Source organism: Aethalodelphis obliquidens, unplaced genomic scaffold (assembly GCF_003676395.1).
Source record: "Aethalodelphis obliquidens isolate GAN/ISIS:26980383/991018 unplaced genomic scaffold, ASM367639v1 scaffold42, whole genome shotgun sequence".
Lineage (NCBI taxonomy): Eukaryota > Metazoa > Chordata > Mammalia > Artiodactyla > Delphinidae > Aethalodelphis > Aethalodelphis obliquidens.
This window is the reverse complement of record NW_020837986.1, coordinates 11,186,363-11,202,076: the sequence shown is the minus strand read 5'-3', so window position 1 is coordinate 11,202,076 and position 15,714 is coordinate 11,186,363. Positions and strand designations below refer to the sequence as shown.

The following is a 15,714-nucleotide window of genomic DNA, read 5'->3' as shown; positions in this document are numbered from 1 at the left end:
TATTAAACGCCTGTCAGGTTTAAATCACTAAGTGCTCTACGAGTTATAAAGAATGGTTATAACCTTGCCATGAAGGGGATTACAGAGTGAGTTAAACAAGTAAGAACTGATAAACTTACTAAGAACTAAGACAGAATAGAAAGCTGTAGGAGCCATATATAAATAGGAAAATGCTGTGGGGGCATAGAACAGGAACGGTTTGACTTACTAGGTTTAAAGAACCATCCGGTCAAAGAGAGGGGGGTATTTGTCTGTCAAGAAGTAGGATTTTATTGGGTGAACAGGAAGAAGGATCATAAGTGAAGGGGGTAGCACGTATGAGGCATGAAAGTACTAGGCACTTGGGAGGGACAGCAAACAGCTAAGAGTGGTTAGACTACCACGGGCCTGGGTGGAGTTTGGTATAGGAAGAGGCTGTAAACGTACAGAGTAAGCAGTGTAAAATGCCCCAGAAGAGTTTAAACTTCATTTTGCAGGCATTAGCAAATCACTGAAAAGTATTGACATCACATCTGTTCTAGGAAGATAATTCTGGTAGCTGTGAGAGATTGCATTAGAGAAGTGAGAGTAAAAACAGACAGTTGTTAGAGGCCTCTTGGAGTAGCCCAGGTGACAGATGATATTGATATTTTTCTGATTCCTTTTCTTCCAGTTTATAATTTACAGTTTTTTAATTCCTTTAATTTACTATGGGAATTTAAATTTTAGGAAGTAGTACATTGATCTATTTTAGAATATTAGGACTGTAATGAAAGTTTTATGCAATATAAGCTTTGAGATTTGAACACTTAAATAATTTCTCCTGTCCAGGCTTTGCCATGATCCTTGGGTAAACTTTTAAATTTTGTTGAGCTTGTTTTTTTTTATGTATAAAAATAAAGATGATAATACCTATCTCACAGAATAGTTCTGTGTATCGCAATGACAGTCTTTAAGTGCCAGACATAGTAAACACTCACAGTTGGTGTTGGTTTCCCTGACTCTTTATTTTCTCATTTAAAGTTTCCTAAAATGGCTCTAGTGGGGTTGGATGGGAGTACTTGGCAAAACAGCTTTCAAAAGTTTGAATCCTAAAAAGCCACTAAGGGCAGGTAATTTCCTCCCTGTCAGGCCTGCATTGCTCTTTGTTCTAGGTTTAATCAGTTTTAGAGGATCACAAGATCCCCTGAAATAAAATGAGCTTATGCATGAGTGTGTGGGCTGTTTTACCTTTTCTCAGACCAGAAATGTATTAAAAATAGGGATTTTATATTTTTCTTTGTCAATCCTGTGATTAAATTAGGCTTTGTATTAAGTGATAGGGCTTCATAGTACATATTAGTCAGAGATAGATCTGATCCCCACTTGAGTATTTTCTGTTCTGAAAGACATTTTACTTAGTGTTTCTACCTAGATGTCTCATGAGCATCTCAAATTTTATATATTCTTTATAATACGCTTGATTTCCTGCCCATTCTACCCTTCTCAAACTTGTGCTTTCCCAGATCTTTTCCATCTTATTAAATGATAGCGCCTTCTATCCAGTTATTCATGCCAGAAACCTGGGAGTTATCCTTGCTTCTTTCCCCTAACTCACTCATGAAATCTAATCCTGTTGGTTCTCCTTAGAAAATGCTTATTCCTCCCCATATCCATGTTTACCACCCTAGTCCATACTACTGTCGTCTCTTAATTAGATGGCTCTAGCAGCCTCTTAAGCATAAAAGGACAAAAGTATTTGATAAACATGAAGTTGGGAGATTCAGGGCCGCCACCTGGAACTGTGCCTGCTAGGGTACCCAGACTGTCTATGTGTTGGTCTGTATATTGAGCTTCTTGGGTAGCTGCTATATAAACTTTTCTGGCAACTCACAAGGGCCCATTAGTCTTGAAGGGCACTGGCATTCTCTGAACTTTGCTGTTGGAGTATATATCCAGGTGGTAGAATATTTCCTTGGCTGTGAACGTCTCATTTGTAGGGGACTAGTGAGTTGTCTCCTGTGGGAACCAGGGGGTGCTCTACTAGATTTGAATCTACTCTTCGTACCTTCCACACAATGCTTGGACAAGGCTATTTCATGGCAAAAGTGACTGACTAACTCAAGGGTGAAGGCTAAGGATGTAAGAAGCTCTTGCTAAGATAATGAGAGATATATGAGATGCTAAAAATAATCTTAGTTTGTAACTCTCTTCTTTCATTGGCTTTCTAGAATGCTTAGAATAAAATCCAAATTCCTTATCTTGGCTTACAAAGCTAAATGTGATCTTATCTCATTTACCATTTTTCCCTGTTTGCTATACTTTTCCTCAGGTATGCCAAGCTTTCGTACCTCTGTCTGGAATTTTCTCTTCTTCCTACCTTCAATCTTCACATGGATAGCTCCTTGTCATTTAGATGGTTGCTTAAAAGTACTTCCTTAGAAGACTTCTTTACTGCCAAGTCATACTCTGCCACATTAGGCTGTTTTTCATCACAAGGACTTATCTCTAATTGTAAACTGCTCTGTCCACAGTTTAGAGCAATATCTGATAACATGGTAGGCATTCAAATATTTGTTTACCAAGTTTGTCAGTGTACTTTTTAATTGACCTCAAGATTTCTGGGACTGTTGATACTGACAGTTGGGGGGGGGTCTACTGATGGGAATTTGGTTGGATGGTGTGGGGAAGTCCTATATTTTTTAATATGATGGGAAGAAATACAAAGGTTATATGTGAATAAAATTTGTGAATATTTTAGAGCAAACTGCTTCTCTGAGTAAAAATAATAATGCTGTGTTTAACCTTTATGAAATTAAATCGATTTGAAGGATGAACTAACATCTCGAATATTGAAATATTTTCTATTTTATTTTACTTAGTCATTTCAGCGAAACTTAAAGAAAATAAAAAGAATTGGTTTGGGCCAAGTCCTTATGTGGAAGTCACAGTAGATGGACAGTCAAAGAAGACAGAAAAATGCAACAATACGAACAGTCCCAAATGGAAGCAACCTCTTACAGTGTAGGTTTGAAAGTATTTTCTATGGTGTATTTTGTTTAGTAGGTGAGCAGAAATGCAGCTTTAAAAAAGTTTCTCACTTTTTTCTTTGTTCCTCCTCTCTTTTTTTTCCCCCTCTTATTCCCCTGTTCTTAGGACTCCTCCTTCTAGTCTCCTTTCTCTTTAATTATTTGTTTTCCCAGTCTCTCCTTTTCATTGCATTGTTGCCGCTGAAAAGTAGCTGGGAGATCCCAGGGTCACTGGCCTAGAAAGATTAGCAGCTCTTTCCTTAATTTAGGTTTGAAATAGAGGGCTATGAGTAGCTCACTTTATTTTTTTAATTTAATTTTTAAAAATAGTTTGTGTTTTTTAAAATTACAGTGCCCACATAGAACCTACACAGGGGTTTTTTTCCTTTAAAAAAAATTATGCTATACATTTTATACTTAACATACGTAGCATCCTTTATCGTTGAGTACGTATGGGTCTAATATCCCTTATATAGCTATGTAATATTCTTTAATATGGATGGACTGTGATTAATTTTACTAGTTCCCTATTGATCGGTTGGTTTCTAATGTTGTGCTATTAGACAGTGTTGCAATATACATCCCTGTGCATATGTCTATATGTTTGTGTTTTTAATCTGTCATTCGAATTCATAGAAGTAGGATGTAGCTCAATTTCAACACTTATTGACGAGGCCTCAGATGTTAGTAGGAAGGGAATTATAGGTTAATTTTAATTTTTCTACTAAAATGGAAGCAAATGTATGATTTACCAACAAATGGATTTTTAAATAATATAATGTATTTGGTTTGTATATTAAAGTGTAGTTCAAAATATAACCAGTTGTTATCTCATCAAATATAGACAGATTGCTTTCATTACCTAACATTTGGAATTCTTGCATTTTTTCTCTTAGAGAAACAAACCTGTAACTAAAAAAAGTTTTATTTCTAAATGGTGAGATGAGACATTTGAAATGATAAGCTCTTCTCTTCACATGATATACATGCTTATGTGGACAGTATTTATTCCTAATAAATGACAAAACAGATTAGCTAAACCTATATTATTGTTTAACGTGGATTTTTGAAGTTGTAGGGCATCTTGATGTACTTTATGATTTTGAGCAAATGAATGAAACTTAAGAATTTACTGAAGGTCATCTTGAAACCTATTTGCAGAAGTATCATTCTAATGTTCCTCAGCTGTATTTATTTCAACATCGTTTCTTAGACTTCATTTTTAATTAGTGCCCCATTGGAGATTTGATCTAAATTAAACAATATGTGAGTAACATTTTTTAAAAAAACAAATCTTCAAAAGGCCACAGCCTCTATTAGCGGCTGGAGATGTTCATAATAATAGACTGAATACTCATCTACTTTCTACCAACTATCTGTGCTCACAATAAATGTACTTTAGGGCTCTTGAGCCGATAACGACATGAACTCCTTACTGGTTTAAAAGTTAAGAAAAAAGAAACTCTCCTTGTAGCCCTATATGGTAGTGTTATTCTTAAGTCCAGATGTTCGGGGGAACATAGCCCAAGATCTTCTGAATTTTTAAGTTGCAGCAGATTGGGCTGCAATTTTAACACAGCTTCCATTGTTGGGTAGTAGGCTTTGCAGACTTCTCTCAAGATTTGAATTGAAATAATTTAGAGTAGACCTCAAAGTAAAATTAAATTTACTAACTCTTTTATTCCATCCCCGGTAGGTTATATAGTGTTTCTGTTTTTCTAATTGAAATAGTTTTTATACAGTTTATTGCAAATTCAGATTTCTATTCTGTATTGGCATTTAGCAAGGTCTGGAAGAGTCTTTATTTGACAGTTTTCCCGGACACTTTGCCTCTAACAGTGTGAAACTTGGGGTAATATAATCCTCAAATCATTAAGTAGCTGACCAAGAAACTTCTTAGTATAAATTTTAATGACAGATTTTTGTTCACAGTCTGCCACCGAGTGGCTGTGTGATCTTGGGCAATTTGCTTAACCTCTCTGAATATCAGCTTCTATATCTGAAGATGAGAGTGGTAATTCTCATCTCAGGGTTGCTGTGAAGATTAAACGAAATAATCCTAAGCTCAGCATACTACCTGACATAAAATAAGGATTTAATTAATTAACTTTTTTGTACTATGAAAGTAAAACTGATTTTTCAACAGTTTGTAGCATGGTGAGCACTTTTACTTTTGTTGATGATATACATGCATGAAATTGCCCCTATAGTTCAGAGACAAGTGAAGATGGCCATAGGCAGTATTGGTTGTACGGTAAACTGTAAGGTGTGCAGTGAGAAGATTTTAATTATAATTTATTTACAATCTTGTTGTGATATGTAAGGACATTATTTTTCACCTTTTTTTTCACCTGTAGTATCGTCACCCCTGTGAGTAAATTACATTTTCGTGTGTGGAGTCACCAGACATTGAAATCTGATGTTTTGTTGGGAACTGCTGCATTAGATATCTATGAAACATTAAAGTCAAACAATATGAAACGTATGTATGTAAAAACAATAGAATATGCTCAACTTTTGTTTTTCTGCAAGAAATTCATGTGCCAAATGTGAAGAAACTATGTTCACTATTTGTTTTTAGGTTTACTTGGTTATGATATTAATAGGGAGATGAATCTTGAACTGTTTAATGCATTCTGAGTAACCGTGGTTTGGCCATTCATTTTGGATCTGATATTTTAAATAAATATTTATTTAGTAAATAGGTATTTATTGAAGGCTATATACTCAATTATGGAAAACAAAAATATAGAGCAGAGCTGAAGGAAAAATGTAATCTCACTACAGAGAGACAAATGTGGTTAATATTTTGACATTTCCTTTTCGAATGCTTATTTTAAAAACTTCCTCATTTTAGATGGTTGTGGTTTTATTTATACATGTATATCTCTATCTTTAGATATCTATATATACTTATAGATACATAAAAACTTGAAACATGCTTATTTTAATTAATATATCATGATTTTAAAACATTTAATCCCTTGAGTATCTAAAACATACTTCAAAGGGTTTTATTTCTCATTTAGGATTTACGAGATGAAAATTCATTCTTAAATTATGTTTTCAGTCAATATAAGTCAGGCATATATTGCTGAGTAGTCTTAGTTGTCCTGCTGGCTCATTTTGTAAAAGAGAATGAATATAATAAGTGAGATGATTAAGCTATTTAGTATCTTACATTGTGGATATTAACCATTAGGAAATTTTGTTCTATTTTTAAAATGTTTTTGGTATCAAAAGGCCTGAAACCTTGGGTGAAGTGTATTAAAACAAATTGTGTACACATAAATGTAAAGTTTTTCTGACAATTTTGTTTTCAACAGTTAAGACTTAAAGGAAAAAAAGTGACCATTTTCTATAATTTTATTCTCTTCCAGTTGAGGAAGTAGTTGTGACTTTACAGCTTGTAGGTGACAAAGAACCAACAGAGACAATAGGAGATTTGTCGGTTTGTCTTGATGGGCTGCAGCTAGAGTCTGAAGTTGTTGCTAATGGTGAAACTACATGTTCAGAAAGTGAGTAATCACTTATTATATAGGGTCTTTAATGATTCCTCTTACATTAGCCACTGTAGTACGTTGTAATTATTGCTGTTCTTTTCCACATTAAAGAAATTATTTTATTTCCTTTTTAGAAAGAGACATTTTTCATTTTAAACTTTTAGTGCATTGTTTCTATGAGGAAAACATTTTTCTATAAGTTGAAAAGCTAGCCAAGTAAAAGCCATATCACAGTTGGCCCTATGAGTGATGAATTGATTTATAAAGTGTCCGTTCTGTAGGCCAACAGTGGCAGTTAGTATAGCACATTTGATGCTACACCTTCTCCAGTGCTAATGGCAGACATAGTTTACTCTCTGTAGCAGTGTCTGATTGAGTTTAAATTTGACTCGAAATCCTTCTTAGTACTGTACCAGACAAGCCAGTAACAAGCTGGAATCCATTTGCCATTCCTCTTCCATTTTTGTAGGCTACATTTATTGAGATGTCTTTGAGTTATAATAATGACAGAACCAATTCTTTATATGTATGCTGATATATTTTACAGTTTATGATTTACTCGTGTTTGTTAAAGGAAATAAATATGAGCTGTAATTAAAAGAAGTTGGCTAGCACCTGAGTTAGTGCCTGCACAGCTAGCATGCTTAATTAAAACCACTTCTCAGTGGATTCCCTTTAGATATTTCCAACCCTTATTAATGTGCTAATAAGTGTATTTTCACTTGAAACACAGATTGTAGAGGCCCCAAGACAAAGCACGTATTAATGGTCTCCTTGATTAGTCTGACAAAGATCTTTTTGTTTACTTAGAAACGGCCTTATGAAACATTTTGCAGTTGTCAGGTGCTGCTGTACTTCTGTTCCTACTTTGGAAGACTTCCTACTTCCCTTCTAACTCATGACCCTTTTTAATAGCAGAACCTTTAAGATAGTCCTGGTGTGTCTTCCAGTTTGGTTCTTTGGGGTTAATGAGGGTGGAAAGAAACTTCTGAATTCGTTATACTGCTTCAGAGTTGACATGTTCATTGTAATTGACTGTTATTCACAGGAACTCTGTAATAGTTACATTTTTCTATAAATTGGAATTCCTGAAGGTAATAAAAGTTAAGTTACATTGTTAAACGACTCTAAAACCTCAGTATTTATAGCTTCCTAAGTTTTTTTTCCTACAAATTGAAACTGCTACTAATGCAGAATATTTAATAATTAACAAAAGTAAAGCATGTCAGCCTTCATATTTCAGAGTAGACTCTAAACTGCATATTATACTTATGACTTTACTGTTTGTTTCCTACAGAAGTGGACATTTCTATGTAACCAGTTTTTGACTCAAGTAGGAAAATAATTGACAGAATTTAATCTCATTCTTTGAAGTAAAGAGAGGTTTTAACTGGGAAGTCACAGTGGATTTTAGGGCTAGAGTTGCCACATACAGTAGCTGCCATTTGTTTAATGTTTACCATGTGCCAGGCACTGTATTGGTGTGTTTACATATATATTCATTTAACCATCACAATTTTGTAAGACATTTTGCATATAAAAGAAAGTGAGGCTCTGAGAGTTTAAATAGTATGTCCCGTATCACACCAGCAAGTGCGATGCAGAGTCAAGATTGAAACACAAATATTTGTTGGTTTCCTTTTCTTTTCAATATACTTTCCATTTCACAGTTAAAAACTTAGGAACTTTAAATGAAATCATGAGTTGTTATAAGTAAGGAAAGAAAACCCAATTAAGTCCACAAGCATCTGTGGTGGGAACTTCACTTGTATTGTTTTTTGATTGATTCCATTAACTATAAGCCAGAAATGAAAATTAGAGTTTAGCGCTAAAATTGAATTTCTGTCATCTGAGCATTGTTTGGTTGGTTTCTTTTGTATTCTAATATTTTTCTAATGTTACAGAGTTTTAGTGTTTTTTTCCCCTCTGTGTGTTCAGTCAAGTTTTTGTGGCTTTGCTGTACAGCAAAAACTAATACAACATTTTAAGTCAACTATACTCCAATAAAAAATTAATTAAAACACAAAAAAGTTTTTGTGGAAGAACTCATGGGATTTTAGACTTTAATATTTTTGGTTAATTTAAAAATAATGCTTATAAAAAGATCTGTCTGAATTTTGGTATTAAAAGTCACCAAATAATAGCTTGTTATATATTTAGATATACTGCGAAGATTTTTCTAATAAGATAGATAGCATTATCTCTTTTGATAGTTAAATTTTCATTTTTTTGGTAGATAAAATTTTCATTCTTTTTGGTGGATAAATTTTCTAAAAATGGCAGTTATATAAGTAAACTCTTTTTCAGGTGAAACAGATTTTACTCACTATGTTTGTTTGTTCTTCCCACTTAATGCTTTATTTAAAAACCAGAGAGCTTTATGTTCCCATTCTACCTCCCCTACCACTGTCTTCACTCAGGGAACAAGTTTAATATCCCAACTGAGAGTGTCATTTGTAACATTTTCTTTGATACTCTTCCTTATTTTTCTGTTTAGGAAGTAATTACATAATTTGTCTTGATGTTTTCATTTTCTTAAGTACAGAGTTAATCTGCTTTTATGAGTCTTTGGGAAGAAGAAGACTTTATTTAATTTGCTAGTTAGGTAGACTTACTGTAGCTCTCAGATCTAAATTAACCTAATAAATTGAGAGTAGGTAGTTGTTCATTTCTGCAAGAACTTCCCATTCATGTATTTTGACTTCTTGGGTGGGTGGTGGTGGTTGATTGTTAGTTTAACACCTGTCTTCCCAAATATGGCATGCAACAAGAAACACTGAAAAGTATCATCATCAGAGGCAGTAGTTTTCCTAAAGAGAAATAAAAGCCTATTTTACTTTTAAATGTATGATAATAAAATAGGAACATATTCTTGTAAAGATCTTTATTCTTTACCATGGATGCTCTGGAAATGTATTTAAAATTAATTTGGGGATACTTGTTGGCATATGTGACCTCCGGTTCTTATTGTGTATGTTCCATTTTGTTTTGGTTTTATCTCATTCTTTCCCAGTCTTTCTCATTAAACTCTAGTTTTTGTGGTTTCTTTTGATTTTAGGGTAAATAGTCATTTTCATTTGTGATTATAATGTTTCTTTTCAGTAAAATAAATTCTAAGAAACTAGATGAAGTTTTTTGCTATACCAAATATTATTTGAAATTGCTATACCTCCGCTGGGTCTGGGTACCAACTAATTATTTTATAGAGAGAAACTTTGCTGTAATGGTATTTTTTAAAATTTAACTTATATTTGATTGATTATTTTAAATGTTTGCTCAGAATATTAACTAACATCACAAAAAAGCCAGCAAAACTTCCTTTACACACGTTTTTTTAATCTTTATCAGTGCTACTTTAAAAATGGAAGTATTGGGAATTCCCTGGTGGTCCAGTGGATAGGACTTGGTGCACTCACTGCCAGGGACCCGGGTGTGATCTTAAGAATTAGAATGTGAACAATATCATTGCATCCACCTGTGTTCTCCTCCCTATATCAATCCTTGTCTTTTTCCTAGAGATAATCACTGTTCTGAACTTTGAATTTATCATTTCCTTGCTTTAAATTTTTTTCACATATGCATGTGTCCTTTTGCGCTTTATGAAAATATCAGTGTTGCCTTTTAAGATTTATCCATTTTGTGTCTGTAACTCACTTATTTTCATGGCTGTATAATAATCCATTGGGTGAATATACCACAGTTTATCCTTTTTTTTTTTTTTTTTTTTTGCGGTACGCAGGCCTCTCACTGTTGTGGCCTCTCCTGTTGCGGAGCGCAGGCTCACGGGCCTAGCCACTCCGCAGCATGTGGGATCTTCCCGGACTGGGGCACGAACCCGTGTCCCCTGCATCGGCAGGCGGACTCTCAACCACTGCGCCACCAGGGAAGCCCCAGTTTACCCATTTTTATGTCAAAGGACATTTGGGCTCTTTCTAGTTTTTTGCCATAATGAACATAAGTGATACATTGAACATTTTTGTATTTATATATGTCTCCTGGTACATAGGTTGAAGGGTCTTTGTAGGCTGTATACTTGGGAGTGGGATTCCTAGGATATGACACAAGTGCATTTTCAGCTTTACAACATTTATTGTTTCTCCAGATATGCCTCTTTTTTGTTATTCTTTTAATTTTGATGAAATTTACAAAATAGATACTTAACCTTATAAAGTGTACAATTCATTTCCATTTAGTGTATTCACAGTGATGTGTATCCACTACCTCTCATTTCAAAACTTTTTCATCACCCCTCAAAACCAAACCATTATCCGTTAAGTAATCACTCCCTATTCCCCCTCCCCTCCATCTCCTGGTAACCACTGATATGTCTCTATGGATTTGCCTCTTCTGAGTGTATCATAAAAAAGGAATCATAGAGTATGTGACCTTTTGTGTCTGGATTCTTTTGCTTAGCATATTAGTTTTGTTTGTTTGTTTGTTTTGGCCACACTGCATCTCTTGTGGGATCTCAGTTCCCCGACCAGGGATTGAACCTGGGCCACAGCAGTGAGAGCGCAGAGTCCTAACCATTGGTCTGCCAGGGAATTCCCTGGATAATATTTCATTGTGTGTATATATGCCACAATTTTTTTTTATCCATTTGTCCACTGATGGACATTTGCCTTATTTCCACCTTTTGGCTATTAATGAATTATAAATAATGCTGCTATAAACATTTGTGTCCAAGTTTCTTTGTGCATGTCTTGGATATATACCTAGGAGTGGAATTGCTGATGCTTGTTTTTGATAGTTTCTTATTTCTTGCTTGTTAGTTTTCTTTTGATGAGTAGGTTTTTTATATTCTCCATTTGAAAATTCCAGTATCAGAAATATTTGGGGATATAAATGTTTTGACTCTCCTTCATTGAGGCTTGTTTTCTTATATGTTATGGCTCTTTGATTGCCAGTTTATATTTGATCTTAGTCTGGGGGAATCTTAAGGGCCTAATAAGTTGGGGATTCTTTGGCCAGAGAAAATTTCTTTTGCTTCTGTTAGTGCCGGATGTGTCACCTACCTGGGAATACTTTAGCTCCTTTCCAGGATCCCCAGCCTAATGTGGATGTCTCTGGTTCAGCCCCCTCACCTTGTTTCTGATCCACCTCAGAGCCCTCAGGGTAACCCTGTCTTTCACATTTGCTTACTGCACCCTGCTCTTGCTCTCGTATCAGTTCACTTGTTTGTTCATTTTGCTTTTGAGATTGCTAGGCACCCAAGTAGTAGAAATAGTGTGTTAAATTGCTTCATCTAAAAGCTGGTTCTTCTGTGGCAGGAGGATCGTTTTCAGTAGAATAGAAGAGATCTTTGTTGATCTTCTAACAAAGTGTCCTCTGGATAAAATGTGTATTTAGAAATCTGATCAGGTTTTTATTTTTTTGGAGGAAATTTGGATTGGGAATACTTTTAAACAGCAGTATGTTTATAAAATGCCAACTTAAGTACAGCCTTTTTCCTCTTCTTGGACATTCATTGTATAAGTGTTGGATAGATTTATATTTTTTAACTATTCTCTTGTTGAAAGCACAAGATTAGATCTAAATAATGTCATAAATTTCATAGTTATGGCTTTACTCTGTGTTGAAGTGAAATAAAAGATTGAACAAAAATAACCCTTGTTCGAACTTTGAAATGTAAATGTCAGGAAACAATAATAGTTAATATTTATGGCGTGCTTCACTGTTCTAAATGTTTAATTTCCATAACTGTTCTATGAAAGTAGGCATCATTATTGTTCCCATTTTATACACGAGGTAAAAGGCACAGGAAAATCAATAGTATTCCTCTAAGGTCACAAAGTTAGTACATGTTGAACCTAGAATACACACCCAGGCAGTCTGGCCTCAGTCCATGTCATTAAATATGTACTATGCTTCACTGTAGTAAATGATAAAGTTTAGAAGTAGCAATTATTGGTAGAGTTAAATGGATTATTTCAAATTATCTTCTTATTTTTTGAAAAAAAATGGAACACTGATTGACTGATTTTAATTTATGATATTTTGTTTTGGTTTTCTGATTTCATTTATGTCATTTATCAGCTATTTTAGGGGAATATATTCCATATAAAAATAATTCTTATAAAATTTGAAGCGTACCGTTTTCAGCCAAAATGTATTTCATTGTACCGTGTTTTTTTAAAACCATTTTTAACAGCTTTATTGGCATGTATTTTATATTTCATAAAATTTACCTATTTCAAGTGTGTTAATTTAATGATTTTTAGTAATTTAATGAGTGATCTAATCATTTACTGTAAATCAGATTTAGAACATTTTCATTCGCTAGTAAGATCCCTCCTGCTTATTCACAGGAAATCCCATTTTGACCTCTAGCCTAGAGCAACCACTAATCTATTTTCTGTCTCTAAAAATTCATCTTTGCCGGACATTTTATGTAAATGGAATCATAACAATATGTAGTCTTTGTGTCAGGCTTCTTTCACTTAGCATAATGTCTTTTCAGGTTTATCAGTGACATAGCATATTTCAGTAGTTTGTTCCTTTTTATTATTGAATAATTTTCCATTGCATAGGTATACCACATTTTATCTATCTACCTGTACCATTTTTTTAAAATGTAACGTTTCTAGATAAGACACTTGCCAACCTTGCTGAGTATGATATAGTAGTAGTATAGTGGTGTCTCAGCATCTTTTTAATGAATTAGTTCATTAATTATGCTTTGGAGTAATATAGTGATTTCACTGTTTGAAACTAGAGATTGTATTTAGGGACTATTATTCTTTAGCTAAACGGACCTAGACTGTTAAACTTGAGTTCTTTTTGCATTTCATAGTTTTTTAAACTTCTCTATATACTGTTTTTCAGAATCTATTTTATCATCGTCCTGCTGGTAATCAGCACTTTTTTGGAGAGGTAGTTGACTCCACCCCAAAAGATGACTAAAATACATTTGAATTAGAATCAAGCGCGACATATTTCAAACAAAGCAGAAGCAGCATATGAGTAATATACCTTGACCAATTAACATCTCTTACACATAATAATCATTTGCACAAAATTTTGGTAAAACTTCTCAATCACAAGAACATTTATCATATTTTCCTTTTAAATATCATGTTGGACTTTAACTCTGTTCCAGTATATTCTTTACTAGAAAGATTTGGTGAAAGGTTTTGTTTACATAGCATGTTTAAGAAAAAGGTGCAAACCACTTTCTGAAACTCGTTTTCTATACAACTTTTATTGTTAAAGGTGCTTCACAGAATGATGATGGCTCCAGACCCAAGGATGAAACAAGGTAAGAGTTCACTTATTACATACCACAGAATGCAGAAAGAAACAAGGGAGAATGAATAAGTTTCATTTTAGTCAAAACTTTTAAATTCAGATTGATATAAAAATGAGTATCAAAAATTTCAGGGCTCAAGGTAAGAAAGGAAATATTTATGGAAAATTCAAGACCCTAAGCTTATATGACTGCAGTTCTCTAGAGTAGGCCAGAGATACCCAAACGCTAATACTTCTTCAGCTTATAGAAAAGTGAATATGTTGGCACTTTTCCAAAGGTAGGAAAGTTCAGAATCCCAGGGTCATCATTGGGCTATTTTCTTTTCTAGGAAAGCTGGGCTATAATTTTTCTCACTGTGATTAAAAAGCAATAGAAAAGGTTTTTAAAATTAACAACTGTCTGTAAACTTATGCCTCTTGTGTTTCTTTTTATTTTTCTGTTTCATAGTTTTTTTGAAGTCATGAAATTTCCCTCATAAAGATGTTTTAATACTTCAGATTTCTTTGATCAAATAACTTCTCTTTTGCCTAATAAACCCATACTTTTGCATTAATAAGTGAGAATGTGGTAGAATTTTATAGTGCATTGAAAGGTTCTGTTTTGCCACTCTCATTTCTTTTTTGCAAAATCTCTCTTATAATACTTTATGAAACTACTCTAGACGGCTGTAAGTTTCTTGCAAAGGCATTGCTAGAGCCCTGGCTTCATGCCATTTATTTAATCAATGCTTTACATTTTCCCAAGTGAATCATTGTTCACAAATAATCTGAGGAACAATGTCTTCTAGGTTTATGAGACTGCCAGACTAATCTTTGAGCATGTCTTTTGTGTTAAGCATGAATTCCTTTGCATTAGCCTTTTCCAGAGAGCATACCTCTGAGATGATGGGTTTGAAAAACATTTTGTAAACTGTCAAATGCTGTTTAAATGTTGCTACACAACAATCATGGTGGTGAATCCCTTGCTTTTGTTTGCAGACTTCATAACTACAAGGCATGTGAACAAGGCAAAACCTGCCCCTCCCCCCAGTCATTTAAGAAGCTTACTAAACAGCTTTAGGTTCTTTTACTGTAATTCAAGCACTGCCTATATCATCAGTATAGTCCTGTTGGTCTCCTTTCCCCCATAGCATGTCTGGATGTTGTATATTTCTCAGTGTTGTCTTCTGTCACTTTTATGAATTACCAAGATGATTGGTGCTTGGCATTCAAGATTTTGTTTTTGGATGTGCCTTCTTGACTGTTAATCTTTGATTTGTATATTGTGACCTTATTATATTAGCATCTTGGTTCTCCATGTTTCGATCAGGTACATATGTATGGTGAGATAAGCAGGGGTTTGTAAGACTGAAGCAGAAAACAAAGCCATAGTAGCACTTAATTTGTAGCTAATTGCTTTTCACATATAATGGTGGTGATAAGTTCACACTGACAATTCTATACAGTATACAGGTTTCCATATTGGTTTTCAAAATTCATCTCAGGTTTTAGCTCCACAATCACTCATTAAAGGAACTATTTTAGTATCACCATGATATTTTAGTATCACCATGCTATTTTAGTATCACCATGTTTCTCAAGCTTCAGAATACATTAGAATCACCTGGAAGACGTGTTCAACAACAGATTGCCCAGTCACAGATTGCCAAGCCTTGTGTCCTCCTCCCAAATTGTTACATCTAGGATGGGGCCCAAGATTTGCATTTCTAACAAGTTTCCAGGTGATACTGATAGACTAGGTTCTACACTTCAAGAACCACTATTCGGGAGACATACAGGTATTTCTTAGATTTCAACAAACTATTATGGGAAATCTTTCAGTTATGTAACAAAGTCTATTTCTTGAAAATCTAGGCTTGCACAGCTTGGCAGAAGTGTCACTCGATCTTAATCTCATCCTCTTCTACTTCAGAGCTGGTTTGAATCCTGTTTCTTTTTTGAACTGCTTTTACTTGTATTTATTAGAAAATGATACA

The 15,714-nt window shown here is 34.2% G+C and overlaps 1 protein-coding gene across 5 annotated transcripts in view; it reads left to right on the top strand.

Annotated features, from left to right (window-relative positions):
• The window catches only part of ITCH (itchy E3 ubiquitin protein ligase), a 121,842-nt gene that overhangs the window by 49,772 nt on the left and 56,356 nt on the right, over positions 1 to 15,714 (top strand). For 4 of the 5 annotated variants that reach the window (XM_027078538.1, XM_027078537.1, XM_027078535.1 and 1 more), the window contains 4 exons: positions 2,841 to 2,982; positions 5,345 to 5,469; positions 6,368 to 6,505; positions 13,703 to 13,748. In XM_027078538.1, the coding sequence (XP_026934339.1) occupies positions 2,841 to 2,982; positions 5,345 to 5,469; positions 6,368 to 6,505; positions 13,703 to 13,748 (451 nt within the window). Of the gene's footprint in view, positions 1 to 2,840; positions 2,983 to 5,344; positions 5,470 to 6,367; positions 6,506 to 11,112; positions 11,606 to 13,702; positions 13,749 to 15,714 lie in introns of those variants that run through there. The other variant, XM_027078539.1, reaches the window with a different exon arrangement.